General features: G+C 46.5%; 1 protein-coding gene across 1 annotated transcript in view; it reads right to left on the bottom strand.

Moving 5' to 3' along the window:
* Fbln7 (fibulin 7) overlaps nucleotides 1–16,847 on the bottom strand; it is a 38,396-nt gene that overhangs the window by 8,241 nt on the left and 13,308 nt on the right. The window contains 3 exon segments of the mRNA XM_036185288.1: nucleotides 637–762; nucleotides 12,867–13,037; nucleotides 15,088–15,247. Coding sequence (XP_036041181.1) covers nucleotides 637–762; nucleotides 12,867–13,037; nucleotides 15,088–15,247 — 457 coding nt within the window.

The following is a 16,847-nucleotide window of genomic DNA, read 5'->3' as shown; positions in this document are numbered from 1 at the left end:
CCAGCCCCAAGAGTTTGTCAGCTCTTATTCTCTGGACCTTACACTATCCACCAAAATGCCCTTTCCCCACAGGATGTGTCTACACAGAAATAACGACAAGCCAGGCCTGTCTGGCAAAGGAATAGGGCATGTTTCAGTTACACCTCTCAGTTGCAGAAACCCCTCACCCACCTTTCATTGGTTGCTTATCGTGAGGTTTGCTTGCCATGTGCTGGGACTCAAATGTCTGGTTAGTCATATCTTAAAATACCTTGGGCTGCTGACCATGCAGGGTGTGATAGAACCATCGGAAGGAAAAGTGATTCTGTTAGTGGGCGAAACACTAAGCAGACAAACGTGCCCCGTGTATCAGGCCATGTCTCTGATCTGCATGCTGTTAAGTTGGAGTCTGTCTCTCCAAAAGAAGGATCAAAAGTTTGGTTATAAAACAAAACAAACAAACAAAAAAGCAGAGCCCATCTACGCGAGCACCTTCGAGTACCAGCAGGGTCAGCCAGTGGATGGGAACCACAGAAGAAAAGCTTGAGTCTAGGAGAGGCACAGAGTTCCTAACACATATGCCTTTGGTGACCATGACCAGCATCCTTGCCAGCCCCCAGGGGAACATCCTCACCAAGTCCCACAGTGGCTACATACCAGCCTGGGTCTGGTGCTGACAGCGGTTCCCAGTTTTTCCTGGAGGACAGATGCATCTGTACTGGTTGACTCCTTCCACACACGTCCCACCGTTGTGACAAGGCTGGCTGGAACATGCCCTGATGTCTAAGGAAGGATGTCAACACGTGGTTATGTGGACTCTAGTGCTCAATCGAACAAACGCTAACAGTGGGTTTTTCCTCACGCTGCAGGACCACTCCAGCTTCCTGTCTGGCTTGGTTCTGGTTTGTTTTTGAGACAAGGTCTCATTATGAAGCTCAGATTGGCATGCTTGTTTGTGACCCTCCTGCCTCAGCCTCCTGGGAACAGACATGTTCCACTACACCATCACCACCCCAGCTTTCTACCTTGCCCTTGCACTCTCTCTACCTGTGGGAGCCGCAAGGGAACCTATGAGCTGAAATGAGGTCATTGCCTCTTGAGTACCTGCCTCCCACCGTGCCCACACGGGGCTCTGTGTGCAGGAACTGGCAGAACACCGCCCATGCTCCATGAAGGAACCTGATGCTGTAATTTACAAGGGTCCAGTGAACACAGCTGTAGCCAGGTGTTGGCCTCTGCCTGTGAGTGAGGCCCTTCAACTCTGCTCCAAGGTAGATCCTAGGCTGGCCTTGAACTCTTTCTTTGTGTAGTCAAAGATGAAACTGAACTTAGGATCTTCCTGCTTCCGCCTTCTGGGTGCTAAGATTAACAGCTGTATATCACTATGCCCAGTTTTATTTGATCCTGGAGATGGAACCCAGGGCCTCAGTCATGCTAACCTTATTCTACTAACTGAGCCACATCTCCATCCCTGGATCATCTTTCAAACAGGAGCTCAATTCCAAGAAATTAAAGAGGGGAAAGAGGATGGCCCATCGGAGTATCCAGAGATGGGGGAAGTTAATCCTCCAATGTATACTCCGCTCCCCTGAGCTCCACCAATAGGGATCTATTGACAGTTTCAGAGTGTTGATAAAGGGCATAGTTCCGGGGTTGCATACTCTGTTGTACTATGGAGAGGAGAGGAGAGAGAGAGAGAGAGAGAGAGAGAGAGAGAGAGAGAGAGAGAGAGAGCATTTTTAAAGTTCAGTAGGTTTTTTTTCTCTGAGTTAGGTAGCTCAGCAGTTGAGTTCCTACCCGGCATGCATGAGGCCCTAGGTTCAAATCCCTGTGCTGCCCCCACAAAGAAACTTGAGTTTCAGCTTTTCTCTACTAGGCTTATGGGTATTTGTTGTTTGTTTGTTATTTTTTTTTCTCATTTATCCTTTTTTTTATCCTTCCCTTTTCTACAGCAAATACTTGTAAAATGTCTTACTTTGGAAAAGACGACTTTGTGGAACCTTCCCTGTTACAAATGTCCCAGGCCTGTTTAAGCACACGCATTCACAAGCCATTTCCATCCAAGAGGAGCTTTGTCAACTTGCTGACTTCCCTATGGTCCAGAACAGATCTTACTCTTAACCTCTGAGCATCTTTCAGAGGAGGGAAGCCTGAGAACACCCCCTTTCAGGCCTAGCAGTGACCTTTCTTTCTGTGTGTCTCCCAAGAGGAAGAAGCAGGGACTTTGCATCCAGTGAGGACCATAGCCTCATTCTGGGTCAGTTGGAAAAGACCTTGGCTTCCCTTAGTAAGACTCAGGCTGTCCAAACAGTTTGTCCACAGGGAAGGTTCTCTGTAACCTCAGGCCAGTGACATGCTTCCCCAGTCAGCCTGTTTTCGGATGATGAACTTCCAGGAATGTGCCCGAGACCATACCACACACCAATGATACTCCCTACCCCCCCCCCACTCCATCAATATTCCAAGGACTCTCAACCCTATCTGTGCTTACTGCCCCCCCTCTGAAAGTGGGCAGATCGATAAATCATGAAGGTATGGGAAGGAAGCTAAAAAGTGTGAGTGTTTATATCCCTCATCTTGGTCTCAGCACACCCGCACCATTGTCTGTCCTCAGGGAGACTCCAATGGAAGACACTGAGCCGAGCTTGCACCTGAACCCCTCAAGAGGGGCTAGGTTGACATCAGCTAGATAGAGATGTGAACAGGTGTCCCAGCGGATTCATTTCATTACTGGCTCCAGACAGACGTTCTGCATTTCTTATCTTGATGAGCAGTCAGAGGTATTCAATGGCCTGATGCCCAGGCTGGCAAATGCTATGTCCCAAATGAAGGATAGCTGTCATCACATTCAAGTGTGTCCCAGGCTGTGGCATTCAGTTATGATTTTAGAACTGTGAAGAGGGCATGGCAATGGTGTAAGAAAAGGCTGGCAAGCTATGGCATGGACACGATCATGTTTCCATCTCCTGTTTCATGAATACTTATTCTTCTATAAAAGTGAATCATCATATGTACACTTTTTTCTCTTTTAAAAAATATTTATGACGGCCAGGAGGTAGTGGTGCATGCCTGTAATCGCAGCACTTGGGAGGCAGAGGCAGGTGGATCTCTGTAAGTTCCAGGCCAGCCTGGTCTACAGAGCTAGTCCAGGACAGGCTCTAAAGCTACAGAGAAACCCTGTCTCGAAAAACAAATATATATATATATATATATATATGGTCTCAAGTAGCAGAGGATGACCTTGATCTTTGATTTCCTTTCTCCACATCTTGAGTTCTAGTATTGCAGACATGAACCACCATGCCTGATCTATGTAGTGCCGGACATTGAACTAGGGTCTCGTCCACACTAGGCAAGCACGCTACCATATGAGCTACACTCTCACCCCCTCCCTATTTTTTACTTTTTCTTTCTTTGTTCCCGGGTTCTGAATTTTGTTTCAAATTTCCCATTGTTCCAGTGACTTTATTTCTAAGGTTTTCTCATTTTTCAGTTTTTCTTTTACATTGTGATATTTTGTGTGTGGTGGTGGTGGTGGGGTACACAAATGCATGAGTGGAGAGGCTAGAGAGTAACTTTCAAGAGTCCATTCTGGGGGCTGGAGAGATGGCTCAAAGGTTAAGAGCGCTGACTGCTCTTCCAAAGGTCCTGAGTTCAATTCCCAGCAACCACATGATACCTCACAACCATCTGTAATGAGATCTGGCACCCTCTTCTGGCCTGCAGGGATACATGCAGACAGAACACTGTATACATTAATAAATAAATCTTAAAAAAAATTATATATATATATAAAGAGTCCGTTCTTTTCATCCACCTTGTGAGTTCCAGGGCTCGAACTCAGACCATCAGGCTTGGGGGCCAAGAGCCTCTCCCTACTGGGCCATCTCTCTCTCGCCTACATGTTGTTTTTGTAGTCTCTATATTTTAAAAACTTCTATAGACATGTTTTGAAATATTGGTTTGTAATTTCCTTCTGTTTTATGGGTATGTCTTTCTGGCAATTCTTTCTTGTCTATGGAAACTTTGTCCTCTGTTTTGTTTTGTTTTTTAATTTTTATTTTTGTGTACCAGCTTGCATGGGATTTGACTGGAGTGTCCTGTCCCCCCATCCCTCCCCACTCCCCGCCCCGCCACTTATATGAGGTACGCTTTCCTGTGTACCTTTAGCCTCTAAAATTTCCTTTCCTGTTATTTTTCCATTGTGACCAAAAACAGAACCTCCTACTTCATCAATGTCTTGATGGCATTAAAATTGTTTTTAGATTTATTTTGTTATCTTATGTGTTGGAGTGCTTTGCCTGTATGTATGTATATGTGCATCCCATGCAAGCAGTTCCTGTGGAGGCCAGAAGAGGGCAAAAGATCCCCAGGTACTGAGGCTATATATATGACTGAGCTGCCATGTACATTCTGGAAATCAAACCCAAGTTCTCCGCAAGAGCAACAAGTGCTTTGAACTGCTGAGTTGACTTTGTAACCCTCTTGATGGCATTTTTATGTAAACAACTGTATCTTATTTGAACTTGTTTTCTTTGTGTTCAACTCTGGTTGTCCCTGACATTTTGGCAGGAAACTTTAGGGGACTCTTGCTCAGACTCTCCCTGGAACTAAGGTTTCCTATTGAAGCGTCCTGGCTGGGGGTATTGCCTAGTTGGCAGACTGCTTGTCTAGCATGTATCAAGAGCTAGGTTTGGTCCTCAGCATAAAACTGGGTATGATCGCCTACACCTGTAATCAGATGCACAGTATTGAAGAGAGTCAATGAAATGGGCAACTTTATATCTAATCAAGCTGACCTGGAACAGATTGTCTCAAAAATGTGTGAGCTAAAGCCGGGTGATGGTGACACATGCCTTTAATCCCAGCACTGGGAAGGCAGAGGCAGGCCGATCTCTATGAGTTTTAAGCCAGCCTGGGCAAGAGAGTGAGTTCCAGGAAAGGCTCCAAAGCTACACAGAGAAACCCTGTCTCGAAAAACAAAACAAAACAAAACAAACAAACAAACAAAATGTGTGAGCTCAGAGAATTGGCCCTGAATTTTTCTTGAAGAATGAACCAATGAATCTCAAAAGGAGGACCGGTGTAACACTTTCCAAGATATAAGAGACAGGACTACCAGTTAGAAATATGGAGCTGATCTGGGTTCTGCTGTTGGACGTCTTTCTGTATGCTGTGAATATGTGTTGCTCTGATTGGTTGATAAATAAAACGCTGATTGGCCAGTAGCCAGATAGGAAATATAGGTGGGACAATCAGACAAGGAGAATGCTGGGAAGGGGAAAGGCTGAGTCAGGAGTCACCAGCCAAATGTCAAGGCAGAACTGAGAAAAGGTACTAAGCCACATGGCTAAACATAGAATTATTTTATTTTATTTATTATTATAAACATAAGAATTATGGGTTAATTTAAGTGTAAGAGCTAGTCAGTAATAAGCCTGAGCAAATGGCCAAGCAGTTATAATATAAGCTTCTGAATGATTATTTTGTAAGTGGGTCACAGGACTGCAGAGGCCTGGTGGGACCAGAGAAACCTTCAACTACAGGGGTCCAGTTCAAATAAAGAGCTAAAAATACATATGACAATAGGGATAATTTTAGTTTAATAGATATTTTATGACACTAAGGAGTTTGCTTTGTGAAAATTATTGGAGTTTTTGTTTATAAGATCTTTTTTCTAGGGGCTGGAGGGATTGCTCAGATATTAAGAGCACTGACTGCTCTTCCAGAGGTCCTGAGTTCAATTCCCAGCAACCACATGGTGGCTCACAACCATCTGTAATGAGATCTGACGCCCTCTTCTGTATACAAAATAAATAAATAAATCTTTTAAAAAAAGATCTTTTTTCTATACTTTTATGTGTTGAATTTTTTTCTTTTTAAAAGAAGGTTTATTTTTATTTTATGTCTATGTTTTGCCTGCATATATGTGTGAGCACCACATGTGTGCAGTGTTTGGATTCCCTGAAATTGGAATTATAGGCAGTTATGAGGAGACCTGTGGGTGCTGGGAACTGAACCCAGATCCTCTGCAGGAGCAGCTAGTGCTCTGAGCCATCTCTTCCTCACTGAATCTTTTCTTCTTTTCTTTTCCTTTTTTTTTTTTTTTTTAAATTGAGACAGGGTTTCTCTGTAGCTTTGGAGCCTGTCCTGGACTAGCTCTGTAGACCAGGCTGGCCTCAAACTCACAGAGATCCACCTGCCTCTGCCTCCAGAGTGCTGGGATTACAGGCATGCACCCGGCCTTTTCTTTCCTCTTTCTTTCTTTCTTTCTTTCTTTCTTTCTTTTCTTTCTTTCTTTCTTTCTTTCTTTCTTCCTTCCTTCTTCCTTCCTTCCTTTCTTCCTTCCTTCCTTCCTTCCTTCCTTCCTTCCTTCCTTCCTTCCTTCCTTTATTTTGAGACAAGTTCTCTTCACTATGCAGCTCTGACTGTCCTTGGAACTCTGTAGCCCAGGCTGGCCTGGAACTCACAGGGATCCACCTGGCTCTGCCTCCTGAGTCCTGAGATTAAAGGTGTGCACCACCACCCGGCTTGCTCACTGCATCTTTAATGGTGTCATCAAGTATAATTTCCTTCTATGCCAAATAGGGTTCTTCAACCTCTTTCCAATCAGTTGCCCACAGAGTGGGGACTGGCCAGTTAGTAGAGTGTCGCCAAGTGTTTCACTGGCACTGACATAATTTTGTGTCTTGAAGTGAACGGCTGTAATTAAGATTATTGTCCCCCGTAGTCACAACACACAGTGACAGAACTGCTGATGTGGAAATTGAACTGGGCACAATACTTGCCAGCTGCTGGTCACCAGATTGCTGAGCTCCAGCCAGATGGAACTGTCTTGGCAGGAGAGGAGGTGTTCTGAAGACATTTGGAATCACCACTCCCACCCACGGGCTCTCACAGTACTGAGTCAAAGGACATCACGAATTGGAATTTTTTTTTCCAGGAATCTCATCCTGGGGGAAAGGAAAAGGCTAAGCTTGGTGCCAGCCAGAGGAGGAACTTGTCTCCCAGGAGGAGACTGCATATAGTTCTTTGTGGTTCGTGTGTGTGTGTGTGTGTGTGTGTGTGTGTGTGTGTGTGTGTGTGTTATACATATATATGTTAATGTGTGTGCACAGGGGCAGGGGTGAGTGTCGCACGCCAGAATGGGGACCAGGGGTCAACATTGAATGTCTTTCTCTACTGCTGTCCATATTTATTTTATTTCATGCGAATGTGCATTTTGTCTGCATGTATGTCTGTGTATCTTGTGTGTGTCTGTTGCCCACAAAAGCCAGAAGAGAGCATTGGATCCTCTGGAACTGGAGTTATATATAGACAGTTGTGAGTCACTCTGTCGGTGCTAGGAGTTGAACCCAGGTTCTCTGGAAGAGCAGCAAGTGTTCTTAACCACTGAGCCATCTTTCCAGTCCCTCCATCTTACTTTTTGAGAGCTCATCAGTTCAGCTAGACTAGCTGGCTAGCAGGCTCTGGTGACCTGCCTGTCCCTCTGCCCCCAGTGCCAGGGTTACAGGCATACATCATTACACCCTGCTTTTATGTGGGTGCTGGGGACCCCAGCCCAGGCCTTTATGTTGGTTCTTCACTACTACTAGTCTGTTTAATTGGACTATCCAGGACGGGTAGCCAAGTGTAGTTAAGGCTGCCAGGGCTGAGGATCTCACCCTAACATCTCCAGCAACACTAAGTCTCATCCACGTACTCAAGATCGTCACAGCTCCCTGAGAAGATCCAAGAGCAGCTATCTGGCATTGCTGTGGGGCTCTGGCTGAAGACAGCATCCGAGAGTGCCAATGCAGGCACAGCATGCCAACTTGGGGGAGGCTGAGCCTAGCAGCTTGTTGATCCAGTTGGTTGTAACACACAAATATTTTGTTCCTTCAGTACAGAGTAAACGTCCAGGCCCAGTTTATACTTAGTGAGATGAAAAATATCCAAGACCCTATTTTTTTTTTTTAAAAAAGTAAATGTAATCATTTTATTCTAACCAACTCAGAAACCAAGCAGCACACAGCTAGGTTAAGGCAGCCACTCAAACACCGGCTCAGTCTCGACTCCGTCTGTCTCCGTGACTGCTACAGTTAGAACAGCCTCTCTGGAGCCATGGAGCCTCACATAGGCTTCCACACTTGCACTATCAATTACTTTGCTCATTTATTCATTTATTTACTTAATGGCTCTAGCTACTTCAATAGCAAGAAATATGAATACACTTATCTACTATGTGAGTGTGTATGTGTGTATATGTGTGTGTGTGTGCGTGTGTGTGTGTGTGTGTGTGTGTGTGTGTGTGTGTGTGTGTAAATACAGAGTTGAAACCAGAGAATAAAAGTTCCGTAGTGTCTTTATGGCTCATGTGTCTTTGCCTCCATTCTATGTGTCTTTCTTCATCTTCTAATAGTTTGGGGAGAAAATTGAAAATATTCATTTATGTTACATGTATGTGTGCCTGAGTGTGTTTCCTGTAGTGTCCACAAAAGCCAGAAAAGTTGTCAGATGGCCTAGAACTGTCCACTTTATTTTAAGAACTTGGAGCCCTCTAATTCAACTAGATTGGCTGGCCAGTGGGCTCTGGAGAGCCACATGTCCTTTCTCTACCCAATGCTGGGGTTACTGGCACACAGCTCTGCACAGGGCTTTCATGTGGATGCCTGGGACCCAAAAAAAGGAACTTGAGGGTGCTGAGAACTGAATCCAGTTCTCTGCAAGAACAGTAATTAAGAGCTCTTAACTGCTGGGCTTTCTCACTAGCCTCCTGGAAAAAAAAATTAATATTTATTTAGTGTGTGTGTGTCTGTGTGTCTGTGTGTGTGTATATATAATATGTGTGTATGTATCTGTGTATACATGTATATGTGTGTGTATATGTGTGTATGTGTGTATGTGTATGTGTGTGTGTGTGTGTGTGTGTGTGTGTGTGTGTGTGTGTGTATGGGTGCATGCATGCCACAGTATGCTTGTGGAAGGCAGAGGATAGATTTTTTTAGGAGTTGGCTCTCTCCTCCTACTATGTAGGTTCCAGGGATTGAACTCGGGTCACCAGTCAAGACAATATACAGGCTGGGTGGTAGTGGCACACACCTTTAATCCCAGCACTTGGGAGGCAGAAGCCAGCCTGGTCTACAGAGTAAGATCCAGGACAGGCACCAAAACTACACACAGAAACCCTGTCTGGAAAAACTAAACAAAACAAACAAACAAACAAACAAAAAGACGATACACAGACACTCAGTCCAGGGACAAGGTGGGGAAAGAAGACCATGTCAGTCCTGTCATGGTGGCCAAGGGTGGACTACAAACAGATGTCCATGACAGGGCAAGAGACAGACAGATGTGGGGGTACACACCGCGAACACAGACAGGCAGATCAGGCCACAAGTGGCCAAGTGAATGGGCCCTGAAGGTGCTGAGTGGACATGGAAAGACCCCCACCAAGGGTCTGCAGCTCAGCCTGGACATTAAAACTACAGACGCACAAAGCAACGAAAAGCAAATGTCTTATGATCATACCTAGGATGGCATTTTTATCATTCATGAGGTGTTTAATTGAACGGAATTCCTTCAGAGTCAGGGAGAACAGCAGGCTCTGGCATTTCCCCAGGTGTGTTTGCATAGCTCATGATTTATCATCTCAATGGTTCCTGGTGAGGTCTGAGAGCTGGAACCTGTAATCCACCTTTGAGCCACCTCAGGAAACAGGAAAGGGCATCCTGGACCAGTGAGTGCTGCCTTGTCCCAGCTCCTTCAGGTAATCCCACTCATCTTTGTGTCCAAGGTTGTTAAGTATTCAGAGCTGTCAACTGTAGCAAAATGGTGGAGCTCTTGTCTAGCATGATTAAATTCCTAGTACTCAACGAGGATTTGAGACCAGACTGGGTAACATAAAGAGGTTCTATCACAAATGAATACCACCCTCAAGTCCCCTGTCCACAGTGCTCTTGCATTGGTTTAAGATTTATGCTCCAGTCTTGTATAATACTAGCAAAACTAGCCTTAATATTATACAGCTCAGGTGTAAGGGGTCTGTCCTTAATTACGTCATCATCCTGGGACGCGGCACAGCCTAAAAAGCGTGTGGGCCCCTGTGTCTCCCTTTTTCTTTTTCCTCTCTCTTCCCTCTGCTGAATCTGTAAGTTGCTAGGTCAATGGGAGAAAATAAAACTGTCTTCTTTTTTCCTGTGGCTCCTATCTGTCCAAGCTATCTGTTGTTTTTCTGCAGGGTGGGGGGAAGTGTGCTCAGTCGCTAGGCAACCTGTGTACAGCTAGATGCCTCTAGTGATAGTTAGAGGGAGATCTGGAACTAGAGGTAAGGTTTGGGAAAGGAGGAAGTTAAGCTTAATTGGCACATCCACCAGGCCTTCTCAAACAGGAAGTCTGAATGCTTAAGTCTGTTCTTAGAGAGTACAGAGGTATCCCTCTGATAAGGAACTTTCCTCCATCTGGGGATGGACCTGGCTGGATGCTGCAAATGACAATAATTATAGGGAGGTTTGAACTGGGGTTCTGACTGAGCATAGCTGTCAGCACAGAAAGTTATCTAAATATTCCTAAAAGTGGTTAGGTAAGGAGTTAAAGGTCTAAAGTTAGTAAGGCTGTAAGAAAGGAGGGTCCGAGCTAAATTGTATAAAGCTATTACTTAACGTCCACCTGACCTAGGCGGTGTCTCCTTGTGGAATTTGCCTTAAATCAGGAGACTTTCATGTGGACTATTATTGCTGCTAGTCCTTGAAAGTGGCTAAGGGAGATAGCTGATTCCAGAGAAAGCCTTTTCTGAGGCTGTTCTCCAAAGACCTGGAATGTGTATGTCCAGAGAGTGATCAGTCCACACTGTTAGCCCTTCTTAGGGAAAAATCAATTGGGAAAACTATGAAGGCACACATGATTTTCATAACAGAAGACAGCTGATATATAACAAGCCAAGTAACAACAAAAGCTCCTTGGAATTTGGCTTCATCTGGAGGAAATCCTTGATCCCTCCAGGTAGTGACTTTGCCAAAACCAGCTGAGTTCTTATCATATATTTCTGTGTCCTAAAGCACTCCCGGGGCTAGAGAGATGGTTCAGTGGTTAAGAGCACAGGCTACTCTTCCAGAGGACCTGAGTTCAATTCCCAGCAACCACATGGTGGCTTGCAACCATCTATAGTGGAATCTGATACCCTCTTCTGGCATGAAGGTATACATGCAGAACACTCATACATAAAATATAAATAAATTAAAAAAAAAAGATTGATGCTCCCTTTAATCCTGTCTAAAATCATGGGCATCTTGCCTCAAAAGATGCTCCATGGATACCTAAAAATGATTGATAGCCATAAGTTTTTTTTATTTAAAACTGTGGTTTATAGGCTTTTGAAAAGCCAATTAATTACGTGGGCCAGGCCTCACTTTTCTCTGTTGTCAAAACAGTTCTGTTCTCAAGCCCAGCACAGAGAAAACTTTTCCCACGATGCTCTCAGGAAGGTCTCTCCCAGACTGAAAGGACAGTTGAGGGATTTCTTCTTCCCTAGACTATACCAGGGGCCTCACAGCCCCAGGGCAGCTCAGCTGTCCTCTCTTCTAGTTCCTCCTCTTAGCCTCGATAGACCCAGGGCAGCTCAGCTGTCCTCTCTTCTAGTTCCTCCTCTTAGCCTCGATAGACCCAGGCCATGACATTAATATGGATCTCAGACTCCGTAGCCCAGGCTAATCTCAGACTCCAGGCAGCCCACCTGCCTCAGCCTTTTAAGTGCTGGGATTGTATTTGGAGACACTTTACCCAGCTAAGAGCCTTTTTTTTGGACAGGGTTTCTCTGTGTAGCCTTGGCTGTCCTGAAACTAGCTCTGTAGACCAGGCTGGCCTCAAACTCAGAGATCTGCCTGCCTCTGTCTCCCAAGTGCTGAGATTAAAAGTGTGCAGCCGGGTTGGGGATTTAGCTCAGTGGTAAAGTGCTTGCCTAGCAAGTGCAAGACCCTGGGTTCGAGCCTCATCTCAAAGAGAGAGAGAGAGAGAAGAGAGAGAGAGAGAGAGAGAGAGAGAGAGAGAGAGAGAGAGAGAAAGCTTAGCATTTGGAAGGTAGAGGCAGGAAGACCAGGAGTTCAAAGCCAACCCCAGCTCTAAAGTGAGTTTAAGGTCAGCCTGGGCTATATAAAACCCTATCTCAAACAAACAAACATGTTCAGTCACTGGAGTCCAGGACAGGGTGAGCTGTTGAGAAGTGGAGAGTGGCTTTGTGTAAGTTCCTTACCCAGTCTGCACCTCAGATTCTCTATAGGCAGACCAAGACTAAGTAAGCTCATGATGGAAACCACTCAGGTCTGATGTAGAGGTGACGGAGCAGATGTGTTCACCTGGTTTTGTTTGTTGTTGTTTGTTTGTTTGTTTGGGTTTTTTTTGTTGTTGTTGTTGTTGGCTGAGAAATGATTGAAGAGCCATGGGGAGCAGGAGATGGCTGAATGGGTGAAATGTTTGCCACTCAGGTGTGAAAACCTGAGTTTGGATCTCCAGAACCTACCCATAGACTTCGGAAGCAGCGCCTGGAACCCAACGCTCTTGCCGTGAGGTGAGAAACAGAGACAAGGCAACCCCTGCAAGCTTGCTGACCAGCCAGCCCGGCATACCCAGTGGCAAACAGTGAGGCAGGGTGAGGACTGACACCCAGGCTAGCCTTGACGCCTTGACTACTGTGGCATGTATTTACCCGAACTCCCCTCCCCACCTCTCTCTCTCTCTATCTCTCTCTCTCTCTCTCTCTCTCTCTCTCTCTCTCTCTCTCTCTCTCTCTCACACACACACACACACACACACACACACACACACACACACACAGAATCAGGTGTGTCTCTGGGATGACCCTTTTTGACCAGCATACCCACACTGTGTGCTGTAGACAGGGCAGACGGCCATACCTCTGCAATGGGGCTTTTCTCCAGTCCAGGTGCCGTTAGCAAGACACGCCACACTGCTGGGACCAACCAGCCGGAACCCAGGGTTGCAGGTAAAATGGACTTCATGGTCCACCAAGTACTTGCTTCCGAACTTCTTGCCATCAGGAGGGGCATCCAGAGCAGGGCAGGAAACTGTAAGGCAAAGACGAAGGATTAGGAGCCCTCCCCAAGGGCTGCAGCTGTGGAGGCATGGAGGTCACTCAGAAGAGCCCCCCACCCCCACCCCGCTGAATGATTGCTGCAGACTGGGCATGGAGCTGGACCTCCTAAAAGCCACATCTCACGAAACCCTCCCTGTGTTCTTGAAGACGAGGAGGGGAACACACAGTTGGCCTAGTGAAAGCTGGGGAAACTGATACTCAGAGACCCCAGGGTTGTATGCACAGGGCCATAGAGTGCAGTGCCCAGCATCAGATTGAGGAGACCAACACTTAACTGCTTCTGCTTTCTCTTGTCGCCAGCCTCCTGGATTTCCTAAGTCTCCCGAACAGCCTCAGCCTACCACCAGGCCAGCCCCTCCTTCCTGCTCTCTGGCTCTCTACTCAAATGTCACCACTCTCCAGAGGGACCCCTGGCTACCAAGCACCTCTGTCCCCAGGCCACTTTGCTTCCTTCTTAGCCTCTGTGACTACTGTAGTGTGTCTTCACGCTTGCTCTCCATGTTCTCTGCCTGAGTGCAATCCGGCCTGTGTTCTTTCTGCTGCCCCAGCCAAGTGCATGGCACACGGTTCTACAAGTGAGCCTTGGGAGAAACATGCTTGACTGAACCTCTGAAGAAAGCCTCCCCCAGGAAATGTTACCTCACACAACTAAAAAGACCCTAAGAAAACAGTCACAGGGGACCAATAATGCTAGGTATCCCACAGGCTCCATCTCCTGTTCCTGGGCCCCTAGACCAGGAGAAACCCAGTGCTCACCTCTAGGCCCAGAAGGTATACAAAGATGTCACCAGGAAAACATGACCCAGTGTTAGAACTCTCCCAGTAGTGGAGGGAAACGGGGGTGTCCCATTGTAACCCAGACAAGTGGGACTTACCCCAGAAGCCCTTCTTCTCACCCCAACTGGGTAGAGTCCCTGGAAAATGTACTTTCAGGTATGAAAAAACCAGAGCCAGCTGGGCAGCGGTGGCGCACACCTGTAATCCCAGCACTGGAGAGGCAGAGGCAGGTGGATCTCTGTGAGTTCAAGGCCAGCCTGGTCTACAGAGTGAGTTCCAGGACAGGCTCCAAAACTACACAGAGAAACCCTGTCTCAAAAGACTAAAAAAGAAAAGAAAAGAAAAAAAAGACAAAGAAAAGCCAGAGCCATGCTGGTTCATGGAAAATAGCAAACACTGTAAGTGCAACCTTCTGGGCAGGTAGGGTGGAAGGTGAGCCCGGGTGGAGGATGCGTGTGGGAAATATCTGGGCCTTCCAGGCCGTGAACTTAAAACTAGTTTGGAAAATAGACTGCTACACTAAAAATAAAAACAGGAACAAAAGCAAAATCAGAGTCCACTGTGCTCTCTGGGGAGGGCAGGGAAAGGTAAAAGGCACCTAGACTTACAGAGTGATGATTTTGACCATTCTGTGGGATCATAGATTGCTACCTGTGTAGCTGTTAAGCCTAGAATAAAAGGTATAAGAGGAAATGGGCCGGGTGTGGTGAGAAACCATAGCTCTTAAGAGGCAGGGGCGAGAGGATTTTGAGTTCCAGGGCAGACTCTGTCATTAAAAAAAAAAAAGGGCCTGGAGATGCAAATCATAATCCCAGCACATGGGAGGCAGAGGCAGATGGATCAGAAGTTCAAGATTATCCTTGGTTACACAGCAGGTTTGAGGCCAACTTGAGCTACATAAGATATGAACAAAACAAGGGGCTGAGGAGATGGTTCAGTGGTTAAGAGGGCTTGCTGCTCTTGCAAAGGACCAGGGATCCAATGCCCTCTTCTGGCCTCCTCGGGCATATGCACACACGTGTATACACACAGGCACACATAAATAAATCATAAAAAAAACCCCAAAACTGAAAATAGGTGACTGTCAAATATGGGGGAGAGGAGTAACCTTAATGTGCACACACACACACACACACACACACACACACACACACACACACATGAGGGGCAAACTGGATGGAGAGAGTTGCCGAGAAGGTTCTTGAGTGCAGGTCTTGGCCCTTGCCTGATGACTTGGGACCCACCTGGAGGTGCATCTGGGGCCACTTTGCTCACAGTGTTTTGCAGCGCAGCCAGACGACTCTTCATGTTTCTGATGCCTTCAGCGAAGCGGGTCTCCTGGCCCTTCAGCAGCTGCTGCAGCTGGCGGATGGTTGTCAGAAGCTGCTGTTTATTGAGACAGCTCTGGGGAGAGAAGAGACTGTTGGAGCAGGCTTCATCCTACCATCGTGCTTCTGGGTTTCAGAAATCTGAACCACGGGCTTCAAACTCCCCGGTGCCTTGTAAATCACCTTGGTCGAACAGCCTCTCCCAGGCACCCCTCCCTGCCAGGTACTCTGCCTCATCTGTTCTCAACCGATGAGTTTCAACCCCTTTGGGGGTTGAACAACCCTGTCACGGGGGTTGCCTAAGACCATCGGCAAATCAGATACGTAGGATTCATCACAGTAGCAGAATTGCTGTTATGAAATCGCAAGGAAAATAATTTTATGGTCGCGGCCACCACAGCAGGAGGAACTGGATTAAAGGGTTGCAGCATTGAGAAGGCTGAGAACCACTGCTCTACCTGAACAATGGCACCTGCAGGGTTAAGTTGCTTGGTGACAGCCCAAGACACGTGCCATAGCCCCTTGACACCACAAAACATGGGCAGAGCTAAAGACACACGAATTCCTCCTCACTCTGAGTGAAGACTCAATTCTGGGCTGGGTGACATTTCCCTTTCTTTCTCCATTAGACACTTTGAAAAACAAGACACCCATGGAGCATACAGTCAGGGAGGCCTGGTGGTGCCTAGGCTTTTAAAAACGTAACAAATAAAATAAGGGGAAAAACAGAAGAAAGAGGTGTTCAATACAGTCAGTGTCCAGTTTTGGTGATTTTTAATAGTTTTTTGTTGTAGTTGTGTTGTTTTTAAGAGGGAAATGAGATTGTACTTAACATTGGCAAAGACTGTCTGACTTAAAGCAACTTCAACATCATACTGGATGATAAAAATGGCAAAGTTTCCTTGCAGTCTCCATTACTATCAAGAGTGAGGCCATCAGGGGCCGAAGAGATGGCTCAGCGGTGAGGAGAGCTTCCTGCTCTTGCAGAGAACCCAAGTTCAGTTTCCAACACACATAGGAGCAGCTGAGACTGGTTGAAAGCTCCAGGGGATCTGACACCGTCTTCCAGATTCTGAGGCCGTCTGCACGTACGATTCACCTATTGCCGCTCCCCCTACCCCACCCCTCACACACATATACATAGTTGAAATAGAAGAAATCTTAAAAACAGCCGTGGGTGGGAGCCAGAAAGGGTGTATCCAGGAAGGAGAAAGGTCCTTAGCCGTGGGTAATCGATTCTGGCCTAAGGTCATTCTCGTTCATTTGGGAACTGAAAGTCATGAAGCTTAATCTGTCCGACCTGGTTTGGAGAACTTGCACAGGAGGAAAGGCAATGCATCAACACTGCGGTGATGCATCTTTGGGAACATGGATCATTGCTTATTTGGGGCTCTTTCCCGAGTATCAGTTGTATTGTAGTGTGTATATGTTCATGTGTTGGCCATGTGTGTGCAAATGGACATATGTAGAGGCCAGAGGCTGATGTTTATGCTTTCCTCAATTGCTTTCTCACTGACCATAGAGCTTACTGGTTCCAGTAGACCAGCTGTCCAGCAGACTCCAGGGATTCTCCCGCCTCTGCCTCCCCAGCTTTGAGATGACAGGCTCCCCAGCCTCTTACATGGCTGCTGGGGATCTAAACTCAAGCTCTCTTGTTTGTATGGGCACTTTACCCA

This window comes from Onychomys torridus, chromosome 4 (assembly GCF_903995425.1).
Source record: "Onychomys torridus chromosome 4, mOncTor1.1, whole genome shotgun sequence".
Taxonomy (NCBI): Eukaryota; Metazoa; Chordata; class Mammalia; order Rodentia; family Cricetidae; genus Onychomys; species Onychomys torridus.
This window is presented reverse-complemented; position numbering and strand designations above follow the sequence as displayed.